Source organism: Myxine glutinosa, chromosome 8 (genome assembly GCF_964187855.1).
Source record: "Myxine glutinosa chromosome 8, kmMyxGlut1.1, whole genome shotgun sequence".
Taxonomy (NCBI): domain Eukaryota; kingdom Metazoa; phylum Chordata; class Myxini; order Myxiniformes; family Myxinidae; genus Myxine; species Myxine glutinosa.
In genome coordinates, this window is record NC_136268.1 from 7,562,947 (window position 1) to 7,583,102 (window position 20,156).

At 45.1% G+C, this 20,156-nt stretch overlaps 2 protein-coding genes across 4 annotated transcripts in view; one reads left to right on the forward strand and one right to left on the reverse strand.

The window, feature by feature from the left end:
• The window catches only part of LOC137432239 (transcriptional enhancer factor TEF-1), a 159,517-nt gene extending 149,204 nt beyond the window's left edge, over positions 1–10,313 (forward strand). For all 3 annotated transcript variants that reach the window (XM_068123993.2, XM_068123990.2, XM_078782882.1), the window contains 3 exons: positions 5,315–5,455; positions 5,728–5,880; positions 6,766–10,313. In XM_068123993.2, the coding sequence (XP_067980094.1) occupies positions 5,315–5,455; positions 5,728–5,880; positions 6,766–6,879 (408 nt within the window). In that variant the 3' untranslated portion in view covers positions 6,880–10,313. The remainder of the gene's footprint in view (positions 1–5,314; positions 5,456–5,727; positions 5,881–6,765) is intronic.
• LOC137432026 (uncharacterized) lies at positions 3,380–5,007 on the reverse strand. The gene is made up of 2 exons (XM_068123763.2): positions 4,144–5,007; positions 3,380–4,104 (listed from the first exon to the last, which is right to left on the reverse strand). Exons 1-2 carry the CDS (start codon positions 4,655–4,657, stop codon positions 3,422–3,424), a joined length of 1,197 nt encoding a protein of 398 aa, XP_067979864.2. The 5' UTR covers positions 4,658–5,007; the 3' UTR covers positions 3,380–3,421.
• Positions 10,314–20,156: the final 9,843 nt, after the last annotated feature.

The following is a 20,156-nucleotide window of genomic DNA, read 5'->3' on the forward strand; positions in this document are numbered from 1 at the left end:
ACCCGCTAATCTCAGCCGGTTCCAGAGCAGCGCGCTGATTCGCTCAGAGCGATCACGTGATGTTCCATTCCTGCCGCCAGACTGATTCGCTCAGAGCGATCACGTGATGTTCCATCCCGTCACACGTCACACGTTTTTTCACCTTTTATGCGATCGTGTTTGTATCGATTTTGTGCGATATGAATTAAATGTCTTTGAAACAGCTGTGAAACGTCTTTCCACAACCCTTCCGTAACCGATTGGAGCAGTTTATTGCCGCACAAAATGAGATCCGCGAAGCGAGTTGGTCGAGTCGTGCTGACCAAGATGGCGACACGGCGGCTTCGCTTTTCACGGACTATGAGCGTTCTATATATTTTCAATTCAGTGCGCCCGTGATTTGTGGCATAGACATGACCATTGGGCCTTCACGGTGTAATTTGTGCGAGGCTTTTGTCCGAGTGAGCTTGAGTCGAGAGGGCGAATGTACGGTTGGGAATGTACGGGTCTCCCTTCCCCCACCCGGCAACGCCGGTACTGGAGGACGTCACAGGATTGGTGAGTCTCCAAAATCCGCTTCGTGCTGTTGCGAATATGCAGGACTATGTCGCGATTGTTGTGCTGCCTCTCCGACCATGAGAACTGCAACGTCATTGTTGACTGGCCCTCCCTTCCCAACCCTTCTCCCCTCCCCCCTCCATCCTCCCCCTCCCTTCCCCCTCCACCCTACAACCTCCACCCTACCCCTCCCCTTCTCCCCTCCCCCTCCCCCCCTCCCCTTCTCCCCTCCCCCTCCCTTTCCCCCTCCCCTCCCTTTTCCCCCTCCCCTCCCTTTCCCCCTCCCCCTCCTTTTCCCCTCCCACCCCTCCCCCGCCCCTCCCATCCCTCACCCCCCCGTCCCTCACCCTCCCATCCCTCACCCTCCCCATCCCCCCTCTTCTCCCCTCTCCCCCCCTCCCCCTCCCCCTCCCTTTCCCCCTCCCCCCTCCCCCCTCCCCTCCCTTTCCCCCTCCCCCATCCCCCTCCCTTTCCCCCCTCCCCCCCCTCACCCTCATTTTCCCCCTCACCCATCCCCCTCCCCCTCCCCCCTCCATCCACATCCTCCCTCCCCCTCCACCCTACCCCCCCTTCACCCTACCTCCCTCCCCTTCTCCCCTCCCTCCCCCTCCCTACCCCACCCTCCCCCCTCCCCTCCCCATTCCCCCTCTCCTCCCCCCCTTCCCCCCTCCCCTCCCCCCTCCCCCCTTCCCCCTCCCCTCCCCCTTTCCCCCTCCCCTCCCGCCCTACCCCCTCCCTTTTCCCCCTCCCCCCTCCCTCCCCCTCTCCCACCCTCCCCATCTCCCCCTCTTCTCCCCCCTCCCCCTCTTCTCCCCTCCCCCCCATTCCCCTCCCCTCCCTCCCCCCCGTTCCCCTCCCCTCCCCTCCCGCACCCGGCAATGCCGGGTACTTCTGCTCGTATATATATACATACATAAACACACAAGCATATATTCATATACCATTTATATTTATATAAGTATGAATACCACTACCTACTGTACATTTGTAAATGACATATAAAGGTAGAATGAGTGAATGAATGGATGATGTTATATATAGATGATGATATATATATATATATAGATGATGATGTCATCCATGCTTTCATTCTGACGTCATAATTAGGTTAAGTACAACGCTTGATCCAATCAGTTTGAAATGTCTTCAACATGATCTACACAAAAGTGTTTAATTGAGGACGTCATCGGTCACGTGGTTCGGCAGCCATGTTGGAGTGAACATAAATCTACGTTATCAATAAACCACACAAACAGCAGCTATTAAACACGACACAAAATTCACCAAATAAACACTCCTGGCGAGGACCTGCAATCTCTGATTGCTCTTTCTTGTTGCCTTTGCAAATTGATCACTGGCTGAAACTTAAAGTGGTGCCAAATCAAATGGATACATAAAAACTTTAGTGCATAAGGGCTGACAAGTCTGAGCATTGCAAACGATGTTTTTTTTGGACTTTGTTGTTGACCTCTTCGTCTGATCGGTAAGACGACGTCCTCTGCATATGACTGGTAGAGCCTGGCACGGTGCTTAAACAATCCTGGAATTAAGTGTAGTGTTCACTAAATCTATCTCAGTCGTTTTGTCCAATTTTCAGTAGAATTGGACAAAACCATTTCCACGATCACCTCGTTAATACGACCGAGTCGTGATTTTCAATAGTGGGGCGGCTTAGCCCAAATATTCAAAAGAATTGTGCATTTTGTGAAACAAGCACCAAATTTGGCACAAATGTACATTAAATATGTTGCGAACATTTTCAGATATTGGGCCACTTGAAATTCCGTAATTTTTTTTTTCAAATTTTTCAAATTTCGTAATTTCAAATTTTTCGGGTGACACCGTCACAATTTCGGTCTTCGAGGCCGGCCGATAGGCAAAGTGTGACCGGAAGGGACGAGGTTCTCCTGACCACGTGGCCCTCGATCTGGGAAGCGAGAGGCGTTCCATTAGTGGACGCGCCCCTCACGCCCGACTTCTGGGCGGCCCCGGCAGGCCGTTTGTTTTGACGTTCCGTGACAGGCCCCGCACCCCCACCTCCGGGCCGACCGGAAGCTTGTGCTGAGTACATCATACCTGAACAACTCAGTGAGCAGAACACAGCAGTGCACACCAGGGTGACCCCTTCAGTGCATAAACCAATTAACCTGTCCACTGCAGGGCATATAGAAATGAAGTTATTTTCTGCATATAATAATAATATAAGTTCAGTTCTATATAACAATTTCTGTTATCACCACTACCACTACAACTACCACTACTACAAGCTTTGTCTGGAATTTTGTGGACTAACAGACAAACAGACATACAGACAAGCTGGATCAAAACATTACCTCCTTCCACCATTGAGTGTAGAGGTAAACATCATGGAAATTATATCATGCCTAGATTTAATTCATGCTTACCCGTGTATTTGCTTCACTGGTTCACAAGGTCTTTTACATACATGTAATTCAGACTCTCGTCTTCATTGCTGACCACACAATGTTCGCAAACATATTAATGTAGGGGAAGGTGGGGCAAAATGGCACACTTAAGCTTTCTTTGAAATTTTATCCAAAATGATGCAGTATATCTGAAATCAGACAGTGTCTTTACAATCATTATTCCATTATAATACACAAATTACTTGGTATTAGAATCAAATCAACCATTCACTGGTGAGAACCAAAGACCAAAAATGTGCTAAGTGGGCCATTTTGTACACCACGTTGGGCAAAATGGCCCCCACATATGGGGCAATATGGTCACCCCGTGGGGTAATATGGTCACCCCATTGAAAAACATAATAATTACCCTCAGAGTCACCAATCAAAACACTTTGAACCTGAAATAATATTTATTGTGAAAAATTACAGACTACAAGGTGAGATTATGCACATAATTAGGCACAAAAGTCACAGATGAAATTCACATCTTCTTCATCCACACCTGCACAACCATCATGGGCCCAAAGACGACAAACTGTGCACTTTATCCATCCTTCTCCTATCACACTATAACTTTCCCGGCAGAATAAGCACATTGTTCCATCATCATCCTCAGACTCGCTAGATTCTTCTGGTGCCGTAAATATAGCCCGTTTACCCTTCACTATCTTCTTTTTTGGCTTTTCTGCAACTTTCTTTTGCTTCTGAGGTTTTTTTTCAGCTCTCTGCTTTGCCTTCTCTGCCTTCTGTGCTTCCTGTCTTTTCTTTTCTTCAGCTGCATCAGCAAGTCGTTTCTTGTATGGGCTTGATGTTAAATGCTCTGACATTGACCTTTTTGATTGACGTGTTGTAGGCCTACCCTTAGCAGGAGTAGCCTTAGGTGGGGGACTGATTTGAAAGGGTGAAATGAACTCCCTACTGGTGCTTGCAACAGCAGGTCTTGGAACAGCAGCATGTCTTTGAGTGTTACCAATGGGTCTCACAGCATTTTCGGGGCCTCTTGCAGCATTACCATTAGGTGCAGGACCATCAACAGGTCTCACAGCATTTCCAGGGCCTCTCGCAGCGTTACCATTAGGTGCAGGACCATCAACAGGTCTCACAGCATTTGCAGGGCCTCTCGCAGCATTACCATTAGGTGCAGGACCATCAACAGGTCTCACAGCATTAACATCAGGTGCAGGACCACCAACAGGTCTCACAGCATCTTCAGGGCCTCTTGCAGCATTAACACCAGGAGCAGGAACATCAGCATCTCTATGGGCATCTTCAAGGGGTCTCTGGTTATCATCCATGGGTCTTGGTTCATTTTGGTTGAGGTCTGTAACTGTCGCTGGAGCAAACTCGTGATCTTGGAAGATGTTGCGGTTCACTGGGAAGATACCAGTTTTCCTAAACCCATTTGCTGCATTCTCGGCTGTAGCGGACTTGCGATATGCAGTCCCAAACAGGCTGGCCAGTTGAAATACTGTCACACATCGTCCCGGGTGCTGCCTCAACCACCTCTCCACCTCCTGCGTGTAATATGTAGATAGTGGCGTCATAAATGAGACATCTAATGGCTGGATCTTGTGTGAACAATGTGGTGGAATGCTCAACATGTACATGCATGCATAAGTTACATGCATGCATGCAGCCAGCCAGCCAGCCAGCATGCAAGCATGCATACATACAGACATACATACATACATACATATAGGGTAGGCCTACATGTATACATAGGCCTACATATTTGTAACAAAAATAAGAAACATGTATGGGGTAAAATGGCCCACTAAAGGGTAAAATGGTACCCCACGGGCCATTTTACCCCAGGGAAATGGACCGTTTTGCCCCATGAACGACCTCCATGAAAACCTGACATCATTGGAAACCACATGTACTGGGCAGAATGTTTCAAAGGTCAATTTTAGTGACTGACTTATACTCTAAAAGCATGCAGTAACACTAGGAAATATGAGTCACTCTGTCACCACAAACACAATTTTCTCACATACCTACCGATAGATCCTAGTAGGTGTCAAAATGTTGGATGGTTCAGCTCGAGTTCAAGACTGGATAGGGATGGCCACCATGTTGTTACTTTCTGCTAATCCACAAAGGAATGTTTTAACATGAACAGCCACAAGATGGCAGCAGCTGCTGGTGTAATATACCAAGGGGTCCATATGACCCAAGGGGTCCATTTTGTACCACTTTCCCCTACATTTGTGCCAAATTTGGTGCTTGTATCACAAAATGCACAACAGGTTTGCTTTGCTGCTACACTACAAAGCCTGTACTGGTTCTCACCTGGACGGAAACAGGAGAAGGTAGTTTGCTCAATTGTTTGCTGTGTATGCATGTAGGCCGACCTGAACACGAATATCCAAGAGGAATCGGGAGCTTTCTATGGAGTTACGAGCCAATACGAGAGCCCGGATAACATGACCATCACGTGCTCGACCAAAGTGTGCTCCTTCGGAAAACAGGTCGTGGAGAAGGTCGAGGTGAGGCTGAACGGGTGTTGCTTGCTCTTTGCTTGGAAAGCTTGCTGCTTGTTGCTTGCTCTTGTTGTTGTTGTTGCTTTGTTGCTTGCTCTTGCTTGCTTGCTCTTGCTCTTTGCTTGGAAAGCTTGCTGCCTGTTGCTTGCTCTTGCTCTTGTTGTTGCTTTGTTGCTTGCTCTTGCTCTTTGCTCTTGCTTGGAAAAGGAAGGTGACTGAACCGTGAGTCTTCCGAATCGTTAACTCGTTGACACTTTTGATGTTATATCGACTTGCAGACGGAGTATGCGCGGTTTGAGAGCGGACGTTTTTGCTATCGGATCCACCGGTCGCCCATGTGTGAATACATGATAAACTTCATCCACAAGCTCAAGCAGCTCCCGGAGAAGTACATGATGAACAGCGTGCTGGAGAACTTCACCATCCTCCAGGTCCGAAACACTTCGCCGTTGCACAATCGTACATTTTGTATCGTTAAAACCTGTTTTGGCACGGGGCACCATTTGTGTGATTATACTTCCATGGAGTTGATCAACATTCCCAGCAAGATGTAAATATTCCACGATTTTGCTCGAAGAGATAATGCTTCGAACTCGCATGACAGTGTTGGATTGAAGACTGCTGCACAAGATTGTCGGTTACCATTTATTTGTTAGAGTGGGTCAGGTTTAATAATGTTGGGTTTTCACAAAATGTCAGCCTGGCAGGATCGCTCACCACAGGTAGTCTGCGTTTGATTTCTGACCAAACTATCAACTGTCACCGTGTTATTTTGCAGGCAGGGCATTGCGACGCTGAGTAAACCGTCCCTTGGATGGACGTTAGGCCGGGTGTCCCGTCTGCTAGAATTATCCGGTGGACGTTGGAGATCCCACGGTTCCTTTGTACGAACAGAAGGCGAGCTGTCGCCGCACCCCGAGCGAGTTTGAAATTCCTCCCCCGATCCTACAGGGGGCGCTGCGTCAGTAGCTTAGCTGCACCACCACGATTGATGCAAACAGCCGGGTGCTGCATATGCTCAGGCCGCATTTATAAATGCCGACCTCAACTTCAAATAATTGATCCATTTTGAAGCACCACCAAAATTCTTCATCGTATGACCAACTTCACACCCTCAAAACAGTCCACAATGGACAATCACTCGTTTGAACCTCTAGTTGCCAGGCTACGCTCATTAAGCAATAAGTGTGGACCGGCACTCATTCCAGGATGTCATCCTCGTAGCCCGTTCATCGATGATGATGATGATGATTTGGATGATGAAATGCTGTTTTATCATCACTATGGTCGTTTCAGCAGCTTTTCCTCTCGTGCAGGTCGTGTCCAACAGAGACACTCAGGAGACGCTGCTGTGTATCGCGTATGTATTTGAAGTGTCCACGAGTGAACACGGCGCACAACACCACATTTACCGACTCGTCAAGGACTGAGGACGGCTTCTCCAACCAAAAGCCGGAGAAACACTGCAGGAGGCCCGGCACCCGCTCGGCTTGTTCCCTCGACGTCCATTATCTGGTTGTGTTTTTCCTGAATTTATAACAAAAGAAATCCAACTATTATCAGTTTTCATTTCACATGAACGAGGTTTTGTAATAGCTTTATGTGTGTTGCCAGGCCCGAGTGCTCTGTGTTTCCGAGGACCGATATCGTGGCCTTGTTCTAACATTCAGGCATAATGTGTGAAAAGCCCATTTGGGTCTAACCTCCTGTTCATTTACACCGCACCATGAAACAGGGTCGAGGTATACCGAACACCCAGACAAAAAGGCGTACAGAGTAAACGTATAAAACTGTGTATATTTTTCAAAGCTATTTTGTAGTAGAGGATATTTGAGCAGGACATTTTTTGCTCCTGAAAAACCGAATTATTAATTTAATTACATAGGTTTCTTTCTATTTTGCACCGGTACATGACTAGGATGTGAAAGGCAATGGCGGAAGAAAAAAAACGTTTTTTATTTTCTTCATTTTTTTTATTTTCTACTTTCTAAACTAATTATTTTGTCGGTTTTCCTCTTCTCTACTTTGTCATGGAAAGGCCTTTTCAAGTCTAGCTATGGTTCTACTGAAAACTGCTTTTTCACAATCTTTGTCCAAAGCCCAACGACCCGGGCACCTCGGTGGTGACCGAACCAAGAGACCCTGAGAATTTGTGCTCAATGCGCGTTCGGACGCTTCGACCTGACGCGGCTTCACAGTCCCCGGAAGACCGTTTGCGGCCTAGCATTAAGTTTGATCCTTAAGAGTATGTGGTTTCAATTTTTATATGCTTTTTGATGTTTTCATGTTTTAGCCATTTGATGGTATTAGATGATTATTATATGGATTTTTAAAGGGCTGAAGGATTTTTATTACATTGCCACAAAGCTCAAGTACAAGGGTGGTGCAGTTTTAGTAGGAGAAGCCTTCATTCTGATGTTACATTATTCAGCTGCTAACATCACTTACTGCACTAATGCAGCTGAGACTTTGATCCTGGCATTGCCTTACGATTGACACGTAGACTGTATCTGGTCACAAGACACTTGCCTAATCATGGAATTTCCCAGCCAATGCAGTCGCTAAAGAGAAGCAAAACCTCGCCGCAAACAATCTCCAGCCAATTTTCCACGTTTTCGGAATCCCGGCAAATTACGTCGGCCGCCTAGTTTTGTCCGAAGCATCGCGAAATTCCCAGGTTAGACTCCATCGTGTCGCCTGTGAAATCGACCCGCCATCGCTGCCTTTGGAAATTTCATCTCTATCAGTAGTGTGATGCGTACTTTAGCAGTCCTTTGAAACAATGCAGTAACGAAGAAGCGACGTGCTTCTCCTCACTCGCCCACAACCCTCCTTTTTTAATGTGATTCCGTAAGTACACCGCCACCTGGCCGAGCACGGGCAACTCAGATGTGCCTGCTTTTCCAAAGACTTTGTGACTGCTTCGTTTACCATGCATCACCAGAAAATGCCTTGTTTTGGAGAGAGGGAGAGGGAAAGAGAGAGGGAGACAGAGAGATAGGGAGAGAGAGAGAGAGAGAGAGAGAGAGAGGGGGGGGAGAGAGAGAGGGAGCGAGAGAGAGAGAGAGAGCGAGAGAGAGAGAGAGGGGAGAGAGAGCGAGGGGAGAGAGAGAGAGGGGAGAGAGAGAGAGGGGAGAGAGAGCGAGAGAGAGAGAGAGAGAGGGAGCGAGAGGGAGAGAGAGCGAGAAAGAGGGAGAGAGGGAGAATGGAGATAGAGGGGGGACAGGGAGAATGGAGAGAGAGAGAGAGAGAGGGAGCGAGCGAGAGAGAGGGGGAGCGAGAGAGAGAGAGAGAGAGAGAGAGAGAGAGGGCGCGAGAGGGAGCGAGAGAGAGAGAGAGAGAGAGAGACGGCGCGAGAGAGAGAGAGGGAGCAAGAGAGAGAGGGAGCGAGAGAGGGAGAGAGAGAGAGGGCGCGAGAGAGAGAGGGAGCAAGAGAGAGAGGGAGCGAGAGAGGGAGAGAAGTTTTTGAAAAGCTTTTGAAAATCTGGCATTTACCACACAGACGTGGCTTCGAAAATCCTTACTATTAACCTGCCGTTTGCTGTTATTTGTTGCTGTCACTGTGTTGATAATCTCCTATTGGAATGTAAAGAGATGCTGTTGTTTTGCTGTGCTATCGGCCACGTGCTACTCTAAAGAAATTGATTGTTTTTCGTGCGGTAGGAATGGCACAGATTTTGGCAAGATCCACGCACCGTTGCTTGGAAATGTTACATAAAGGTTACGAGTGCCTCTCCTAAGTTATCCAAAGGTCCTTGGCTGTGTGGAGACGGAGTGAATAGTGTTTTATTCGAGTACACACCGATCATTAAAAAAAAAAAGAGTGAAGAAGAATAGTTACCTCACATATAGGCTGCTGTACATATTTTTATTTTGAGCTGGGATGTGGCTTATGATTTGATGGCATCCCGTAAAGTCCTTTAAACCTATCTGCAGGTGATTTTGGTGGTGCCTTTTACAGGGATTTGTATCGGCATTTGAGTCAGATATGTTTTTATAAATATATATATATAGTTTGTGTTGTTTTTTTATTAATGCTTTAGCATCGATTCAATTTCATTTGAAATGAAAGGGGTTCCGAGTGATTTTCCGTGTCTTTTCAAATGGTAAGGGGAAGTCGCAGACGCCATCGTTTTTTTTTTTTAATCCGGAAACTGTGAGGGGTGGGGATTTTGTTGAACAGGAAGTGACGTCTATCTCACTGTCATGGAGGCTTTCCCAGAAGTCGTTCCGGTCAGCCATTTTGACCAGAGATTAAAGAGCTCTCCAGGAAACTCTGCATGTTAGCACCTCTTAACCGACCTGAACAAACTTGTCGAGGAGCTCCATAGAACGCTAACCGCTTCGTCTCATATGCAACGCCAGAGAATTTGAGTGGCGTCCCATGATGAATAACATCGAATCGAGACGGTTGCCTCTTTATTAATAATTTATGCCACGTGACATGTCTGCCATCTTTTTTGCCATAATTTTTGCAATGGTTGCCTCACTACATGGTCCCTCGGGGGAAGCGATGGGAGGACATTACTGACGGTTATATACAAGTTTAAGGAAACGTATCCACTGCCTACCTATTACTGGTACAGTCGTAAATACACTGCAGCTTACAATGGCTGTGAATTTCGTTTTGAGTTGAAGAAAGTTGGTTCTCGAAGAGCTCGTCCCGCTTTCGTCATTCCCTCTTTGCAGTTTGAATCCCGTGCAATGAACTTTAGCAGAAAGGACTAGTAAGTGGGGAGAACTTTTTAAAATTGTTCTTCTATATGATCTCACGTTCTTTAAATCCGAGTGTAAATGGACATCCATGATGTGTTCGTTCTTGTGCTATTATATTTGTAAGTGAAAAATAAATACGCAGAAAGATTCCATTGTCCGTGTCTTGTGGATTAAGGTTAAGACACCGACGTTGAGAGATTTGTTTATTTATTTATTTTGGTCGCACTTTGTACGCAGTTATGAAGGATAACATTAGTTAGATAGGGTAGTGCAGATCAGGTAGTGTAGTTACCATTGAGCTGTGTAGTCGGAGTTTGATTTCTGACCCATCCATGAACTGTCGGAATAATGCTTCGCAGACAGGATGTTGCATCACAAAATGTTCAGATGGACATTAACTCGGGTGTCCCATCTGCTAGCATTGACTGGTGGATGCTAAAGATCCCACTGTGTCTTTGGGGTAGATTAGGCAAGTTATTATTGGCACCGTAAGCAAATTACAAATCGCTGCCCAAATGACATTCAAGCCATGGAAACTGGTTCAGAAATGACTTGCATCAAAAACAGCAAGGCTTAAAGTCGTAGTATACAGTAATAGTAGTAGTAGTGGATTAACAAGGAGTTTTTATGCATGAGGAGGCTATTCGGCCCATAAATCCTCTGCTACACCAACACCAGACCAAACAAATCCAGCTCAGGCCACAGACCCAATCTTACTGGGGGAAGTTCGGAGGCGCTCTAAATATGCAAATAAAACAAGAAGAAAAAAGACATAAAATGTCATAGCCCCTACAGTGGTTTTAGTAATTTTACTGTATGGAGTTCAAGGCTGTCAGTCAACCATCTTTGGTCGGATGACAAAACAAAATTTGCATATGTATACTCATGTATTGTCGTTGTGCCAAGTTTGAAGAAAATCGGTCCATGCATGTCCTAGAAATGGATGCGGACATGTTTATGTAAAAAAAAAAATGGCCACCAGTCGGCAATCTTGGATCTGATCTCGAAAAAAAAATGACATTCATATGTAAGCCACCGTTCATTATCTGTGTGCCAAGTTTGAACAACATCGGTGAATGCATGACCCAGAAATGGTTGAGGATGTGTTCTATATTGGGTTTTTTTTACAACTAAAATGGCCTCCAGTCTACCAGTCGGCCATCTTTCATCAGATCACAAAATAAAGTGAGGTGCACGTTTATGCCATCATGTACTATGCTTCTGCGAAGTTTGAATAAAAACAGTCCATGCACGTCCGAGGAATTGTTGGAGACACGTTTATGTGACAAAATGGCCGCCAGTCGGCATCTTGGATCTGATCTCGAAAGAAAATGACATGCATATGTAAGCCATAATTCATTATCTGTTTGCAACGTTTGAACAAGGTCGGTAAATTCATGTCCGAGAAATGGTTGAGGACGCATTGAACATTGGGTTTTTTACAACTAAAATGGCTGCCAGTTGGCCATCTTTGATCGCATTGTGAAACAAAATGATACGCATATTTATACCGTCATGTGTTGTCTTTTTGCTAAGTATGAAGAAAATCGGTCCATACATCTCCGAGATATGGTTGCAGACGCAAGGACAGATGGGCGGACGAGATGAAATCCATAAGCCCCCATTTCGGACTAAGACCAATGGAGGCTAATAATATTTTAACTAAAACGATGTTTATTATTATTACAATAAATAAATGTTTTTGGGGTTTTTTTGGTGGTTGCAGAAGGACTGAGGGCAGATCCTCCTACAGACAAGAGTAATGAGACCCTCCCACAAACATCACAATTACTACACAGGTATACCATCACTCATGTTCCATACATAAGCTACCGACAAGCCTTGCAATGTCCCTGTACCCCTGTATACCTAATGTTCTACGTACCTGTCTAATTCCTATTTAAACCTACCAGTACACCTACTCCCTGTGGGGGTGGCAGGAAGGGTCATGTTATTATCCTCGTTGAGGTATATAGATTACAGTAGATCGAGGCTCAGATCCATTAGTCTCTGGGGGATGTGATAAGTATATAATGCCTCAAGAACGTCGGGTTTCCTCCCTGTCAGTTTAGTGTTAAACAGCAGGTAACGAATGTTTTAAAAAGCTAATCAATCATTCGTGTTTATGGGTTAGCATTTTTTTTTTTTTACACACTTTTATTTAACTTCATCTGAACTTTGTTTGTTTGTCCCGTTTCAAATCTTTGAGCCGTTCGTTTTAAAGGTTACATACGTCCTAGACAGCTGAAATTTGGCCCACGGTCCTCTTTTCTGGTACATTTTCATAATACTAAAATATGCAATTTGGTGTCTGTCTGATGAATTTTTGATCCCAATACATTCTGTCGTTACACTATCCAATCTTGACCAAACTTGACAGGATCATCATCATCATCATACTGAAATACGCCATTTGTGTCTGCCTGATGAATTTTTGACCCCAATACATTCTGTCGTTACTTATCCAATCCCAACCAAACTTGACTGAATGACCAAGGGTTACACAATGAAGGTTGTAGCGCATTAATGTCCCCCCTCCCCAAGGGGGTTTTCTCCCACGAGCGAGTTTGCCCGCCATTTCCGTCAATGGGGTTGCACGTTGAGGTGTATATAAATGTTAAATTAGCTTTATCGTAGCGTATTTCCAAAGAAGATTTATCGTGGCATTTTTCCAAAGACGCTTTTAATAACACAATTAATGATAATCGCATATTGTTAATGTTATTACAAAACAATATTAATACTAATAATGTCCCACTTCCCCAAGGCGTTTTTCCTGCAGTGATAACGTGTATAAATAGCTTATAGCCGGCGAAGCCGGGGTGTTGTAAATGAACGCGTATTATGTTGAAAAGCCAGATTTTGCTGGATCCTTTGAGAATTTGGAAGCTTTGACGCACCAAATCGCTCCATGGAGGCCGCCATCTTGTGGATGCGGAGGTATGCATAAAAAATTGCGAAAAAGTTCAATCGAGGCTTTGGCTTCGCCGGCTCATTGCAGCTTCAAAGTAGGGTCATACTAGTACCCGACTGCAAAGCCGCAATGAGCCGGCGAAGCCAAAGCCTCTTGTCACTATTTTACCCATCACTATGGCATCAGTAGGTTAGGTAGTTGGTAGTAGGTAGGTGTAGTAGGTACCGTACCTAGTTCAAAATGACACCATTTGCATTCTGGATGATATTAAAATTTAGAAAATTTCCTTCTTGATTAATTCGGTGAATTCCGTCTCAACTTCGGATATTTCCCGGCCGTGAAAAACTATCCCCGAAGGCCGCGAGATTTCTAAAAAATAATTCTTCATCAATTTTAGGATATTTGACGCCGTTTTCAGCGTCCGAAACGCGGTAAAAAGCTTTTTTGAAATATTTTTTCAAATGCTCGAATCTCATTGGTTCCGGTAATTGGTGACGATTGACGATTTTCGTTTGAAGATTTTCGTTGAAGATAACCAGGGCCCGTGCGGATCCGGGGAACGAGGTTGGTCTTAAAGTATTTTAATTACAAATTAGAGGTGCATAAGATCGTGAATCAAACAAAGACGAGTGAAACAAACTCCTATTGAACTTTTTCACAATTTTTTTATGCATACTTCTGCATCCGGAAGATGGCGGCCTCCATTGAGTGATTTGGTTTTTGACATTTTTTCAAATGCTTGAATCTCATTGGTTCCGGTGTTTGGTGACGATTTTCGTTGAAGATAACCAGGCCCGTGCGGGCCGAGGTTGGTCTTGGAAGTATTGTAATTACAAATTAGAGGTGCATAAGATTGTGAATGAAAAAAAGACGGGTGAAACAAACTCCTGTTGAACTTTTTTGAATTTGTTATGCATACTTCCGCATCCGCAAGATGGCGGCCTCCATTGAGCGATTTGGTGCGTCAAAGCTTCGAAATTCTCAAGGGATCCAGCAAAATCTGGCTTCTCAACATAATACGTACGCGTTCATTGACAACACCGGCTTCGCCGGCTATTAGTTTTAATAGCGTTTCCATAACTTACAGAACTGAGCGAAGATCTGCTGTACTCTATATAACCCACAAGTGTTGGGATAATAACATGGCCCTTTCTGCCGCTACCGTGGCATTTTTTTAGTGAACTTTTGAAACTCGCTCCTGCTGTTTGATACAAAACTGAAAGGGAGAAGCTCGGGTTGTGCTCCTTTACCAAGCAGCTAGCTAGCGCTTGCCAAGCTAGCCGTTCCTTAACGGTTTTGAATGGAGTGCTTGCTTAAATGCTTAAACCACTTGGGGATCTCTGCACAAGAAACTTGGTAAATGAACACACACCTAATGTTCTTGAGACCCGACCATAGATCGACTGTAATCTATATACCCCAAAGAGGAATGGCCGTTCCTGCTGCTCCAGTCGTGAGCGGGTGTACTAGTCTATCAAAATGTAATTTTAAAAATAATTTTTTTCCTTTGTTTAAAAAAAAAAAAATTAAAAACATTTTTAAAATAAAATAAAAGTGTATAGCCCTAAAAACATGTTTTTTCATTTACTTGTTTCACTTCCGGTGGGGTGCCTCACAAAACATCACGATAAGGTATTTATCCTGCTACTAGTAATTTGCAATTTGTCAGTGCAGGCTTTGACACCAATACAATTTTTACGCTGCGCTCGCAAAGCGAAAAGCGAGGTTAAGCATTCAGTTACGTACGTACGTGTGCCGTGTGCCGTGCGCCGTACATGTCTGCATTTTAAAAATTCATTTTCTCAGCAAGCATTGGTCCGATTGACATGAAATTTTCACCATAGGAGCGCCTCCTCATGTAGAATATTTTAATGATAATCATGACGTCTGTGGTGCAGGCGCCATCTTGGAAAAACCGAAAAATGTTGCACCTCTATATCTCCAAAACCAGTGCATGGAAAAAATTGAAACATGGTTCATTATAAAGAACTTCATATGGGGAATAGGTGTTGTTAACGATGACGTCATTTGTGCCATAATTATGACGTCATAATTCGACAGGGACAACGCTTGGTCTGATCAGTTTGAAATGTATTGGGCGTGATCTATGCAACAATTATATTAGAGTATATTAATTTATGATGTCATCACTCACGTGGTCTGGCAGCCATATTGGTTCAAAGAAAAAAATGTTCAAAAACAGAAGAGTTGGCTCGCAATAAGTTGACTGCGCAGGGTAAGTATTCTATGAATACCATCTTGTTTATTATGGACTCACGGCATCAAAAAGCTAAATATATCGAAGAAACAGTTTCAAATGGAGAACCTCGTCGCCATTAGAGCATTTAAATTGCATCATATGTGGCAATAAATGTGAATTGCTGTCCCCAGCTTGTCGGCTCGATGACAGAAGGCGCCATTTGCATTTTTGCCACCCACATCCGTAACCTTTTTAGAATCCCGTGCAACTTCCTAGTTCACGTCAACACGGAATTTGTCAATGGAAGAAAAACGCCTTGGGGGGCAGGGGGGGGGCAATATGATTTGTATAAATATTGTTTTATAATAACATTAATATTATACTATTATCATATTATTGTTATTACTGTTTCCACACCTGTCTGTCTGCTTGTTTGTCTGTGAGCAGGATATATGAAAAGGTTGTGGACGGATTTGGACGACATTTGTTGGTCAGGCTGGGTGTGTGAAGGCCCCAAATTCTGTGTTTGCTTCAAAATCTCGTGCCCCTAACCCCTCTCTCTGTACCCAAACCTATCCTATCAGACCCACCTGCTCCTGGGTTCTGTGTCTTTTACACCTGAGAAGGTGGAAAAGTTTCTGGCAACCATGGACTCTGACTCTGTAACTAGACCGGACAGCATCAGCTCACGTGTCCTAAAAACCTGCTCTTGCATTTCCTGTCTCTGCCCTTCTCACCCTGTCATTTACCACAGGTCATCTTCCATCTGCTTTAAAATCAGCCAACATCACTTTAAAACTGAAAAAAACATCACTGCACCTTATAAAAAGGTGCAAAAATGGATCCCCTCAACAACAGACCAATTCACTTGCAGTCATCAGCAAGGTCATGGAGTCCATCATCACAGTTGGCATAAAACATTACTTTTCTGCAATGGCCTCATCTCCGACCATGAATATGGATTCAGACCTGGTCGGTCCACCTTGACCTTGGACATGCCACCTCTACTCAAACATGAGATCAGTGCCTTCTCTGGAGATATCTCAAAAAAGCTTTCGATACAGTCTGGCATCCCGCTTTATACTCCACACTCCATGTCGATGGAATCCAAGGCCAACTCCACTCTTGGATTACTGACTTCCTCCACTCTCGTAGCCAACGTGTGGCCTCAACGGAATCCTTTCCTCTCCTCTCCCTGGTAAGGCAAGAGTGCCCCAAGGCAGTGTCCTAAGTACCTCCATCTTATTCCTGATCTTCATCAATGACCTCACAGACTCTCTGGAAAATCCTATTTTTGTCCCCCGTCGCACCGCGGAGCGAAAGGGGGACTATGGTTTTCCCCTCCGTCCGTGTGTGCGTCCGTCCGTGCGTAAGCGAAGGACCGAATTCTAATTTGGTGTGTGGGTGCAAATAGGCATATGGAAGAACCCTATTGAAAATTAGGTCGCCACGTCAAAATCCAAGATGGCTGTCACCATATCCCAACCTTGTGAGCACGATATCTTGAAAAGTAAATGTCTGAACCCTGTGAGCGGAATATCGTGAAAAATAAATGAACTACTAACTTCTAATCTGGTGTGTGGGTGTCTATAGGCATAAGGAAGAACGCTATTGAAAATTGGGTCGCCACGTCAAAATACAAGATGGCCGCCGCCATTAATTCTGAACCTTGTGAGCGGAATAACTTGAACAATAAGCGAAGTACCAACTTCTAATCTGGTGTGTGGGTGTATCTAGGCATAAGGAAGAACGCTATTGAAAATTGGGTCGCCACGTCAAAATCCAAGATGGCCGCCACCATATATGTCTGAACCTTGTGAGCGGAATATCTTGAAAAATAAACGAACTACTAACTTCGAATCTGGTGTGTGGGTGTATCTCCAACCCACTCGCAAATATTATCGACTCTTCCATGTTTTCTGCGCCTTCCACTTTGTCAACTCACATCACTTCACCGACGGGGGACCTATGCATAACGCTTGTTGTCCCCCTCGCACCGCGGAGCGAAAGGGGGACTATGGTTTTCCCCTCCGTCCGTGTGTGCGTCCGTCCGTGCGTGCATGCGTCCGTCCGTCCGTGCGTGCGTGTGTGCGTGTGTGCGTGCGTGTGTGCGTGCGTGCATACGTGCATGCGTGCGTGCATAAGCGAAGGACCGAATTCTAATTTGGTGTGTGGGTGCAACCCACGTCAAAATCCAAGATGGCCACCGCCATGTATGTCTGAACCTTGTGAGCGGAATATCTTGAAAAATAAGCGAAGTACCAACTTCTAATCTGGTGTGTGGGTGGATCCACGCATAAGGGAGAAAGCTATTGAAAATTGGGTCGCCACGTCAAAATTCAAGATGGCCGCCACCATATATATGTCTGAACCTTGTGAGCGAAATATCTTGAAAAATAAACGAACTACCGCACTAACTTCTAATCTGGTGCGTGAGTGTATCTACGCATAAGCAAGAACGCTATTGAAAATTTGGTCGCCACGTCAAAATTCAAGATGGCCGCCACCATATATATGTCTGAACCTTGTGAGCGAAATATCTTGAAAAATAAACGAACTACCGCACTAACTTCTAATCTGGTGCGTGCGTGTATCTACGCATAAGCAAGAACGCTATTGAAAATTTGGTCGCCACGTCAAAATTCAAGATGGCCGCCACCATATATATGTCTGAACCTTGTGAGCGAAATATCTTGAAAAATAAACGAACTACCGCACTAACTTCTAATCTGGTGCGTGCGTGTATCTACGCATAAGGAAGAACGCTATTGAAAATTTGGTCGCCACGTCAAAATCCAAGATGGCTGCCACCATATATATGTCTGAACCTTGTGAGCGAAATATCTTGAAAAATAAACGAAATACTAACTTCTAATCTGGTGTGTGGGTGTATCTACGCATAAGGAAGAACGCTATTGAAAATTGGGTCGCCACGTCAAAATCCAAGATGGCCGCCACCATATATATATGTGTATATATATATATATATACACATATATGTCAACCTTGTGAGTGAAATATCTTGAAAAATAAACGAACTACTAACTTCTAATCTGGTGTGTGGGTGTATCTACACATAAGGGAGAATGCTATTGAAAATTGGGTCGCCACGTCAAAATCCAAGAAGGCTGCCTTGTTCTCTTTGCTAATGATTCCACTCTACGCCGTGACACCCTTCACCAATCTGACAGACAGAACGCAACTTCTTCCCTCTCCCCAGACTTTGACAAAATCATAAACTGGTCAAACACTTGGAACCTTTCAATCCTGAGAAATCCCATACACTCGTTCTGTCTGTGTCTGTCTGTCTGTCTGTCTGTCTGTCTCTCTCTCTCTCTCTCTCTCTCTCTGAAAGGACCATACCGCAAACCCTCCCATTTACTTTCTCAAAGAAGTTCAGTCACTCAAACTCTTGGGTCTCACTCTCAGCCATGATCTCTTTTGAGCAAGCCACATTTCAAAGTTCGCCTCCAACGCCAGACTTTGCATCCTCCGTCGTACAAAGTCCTTTGTTCACCTTAACTCCTATTCACCCACAAGGCTTTCATTCACAGCTTGATGGAGCACAGCTCTCCCCTTTGAGCTGGCTCCCCTGCCTCACATCTTGCTCAGCCTGTCGCCATGGAAACCAAGGCCATCAAATGCAATGGAATCTCTCGTGATGAAGCTGGATCTATGGGCCTATCACTCCGCCATTGCCCACATGTTGCTGATCTTTCTGTCTTCTTCCACCTCATTTCTGCTCTTGCTCCCTCTGCCCTCTCCGTGATTTGCCCCACCCCCTCTCCCCAAAGGAATATGCAGGAAGCACGTGGTCCAATACCCCTCCTAGTTAAACTGCCTAAATCCAGAACCACTCACTGTTTACCTCCACTCATTTATTCCTCTTTTTCCCACCTGTGGAACCACCTTCCACACTCTTCAATCTTATTCTTCCCTCCGAGTCTTCAAGACAGGTGTTCACCACCATCTAAGCTCTCAAGTCATCCCCCATTCAAACCCATATTCTATTCTACACCCGTTAAAGCAACCCCACTCCTCCCAAAATTTTGCTCATGTATCCACCTTGTCCACCCCTTGCGCTCTTCCCTACCCCTCATCGTTACCTTCATCCCTTGTTTGCCTGCCCAGTCTCACTTCTCCCTCGGCCCTGCTATGGTGGTTCCTCTTTCTCCTGCTGTTCCCTTTGTTATGTTATGTTGTGTCCTGATCTGTTCTGTGTCCCAGCTCTTATATAAGCCTTGACCATGTGTAAATATAAATAAATAAATAACCAACATCAGTTCAGGTACATTCCAATCGATGGTTCATTGACACAATATTTGACATTAATCAAAGTCCCATCTGAATAGTCAGATGAAGACTTTTGTGTTGCTTCATCTTGTGTCTCATCAAGGGCCTTGAGATTGTCATCCATGTATTGATAAACGTCTTGCGGGGTGAAATCCCCTTTAAACCACGAGACCTGGTAACGACCCTTCGTGAAGCTTCCAGACACTCTCTGGAGGGTTGTACATGCCTGGAGCAGGCTCGTGTGCATTTGTCCAAATTGAAGGCACATCGTTTGAGCGCTTGATCTTGATCAACAAGAACTGACCTGCAAGGTGGAGGTAACGCCGGGTCACTTTGCTTGGTCCTGCCAGGTGGGGGCTCCTTGATTCTGGGTGAATTGGCTTTTTATGGAACATTACGAGCCGAGCATCATTTACACAGGACATCTGTGCTTTTCCGCACAAGGCACAAACTGGAGATGGTAACTGGATCTGGTGATGGGTAACATGAGTCACCAACCTTTGTGAAGGCGTGCATGCTGGCTTCGTTTTTCTTCATCAATTCCAAGGGATGTATGTTTCCTTTTCGTGCAAAACATGTGTAAT

Excerpts from the sequence above, each read along its gene's own strand:
- LOC137432026 (XM_068123763.2), bottom strand. The coding sequence starts at position 4,657 with ATGTATGTATGTATGTCTGTATGTATGCATGCTTGCATGCTGGCTGGC. Across the intron at positions 4,105-4,143 it reads ACCTGTTGGTGGTCCTGCAC|CTAATGGTAATGCTGCGAGA; the intron begins CTGATGTTAATG and ends ATGGTCCTGCAC.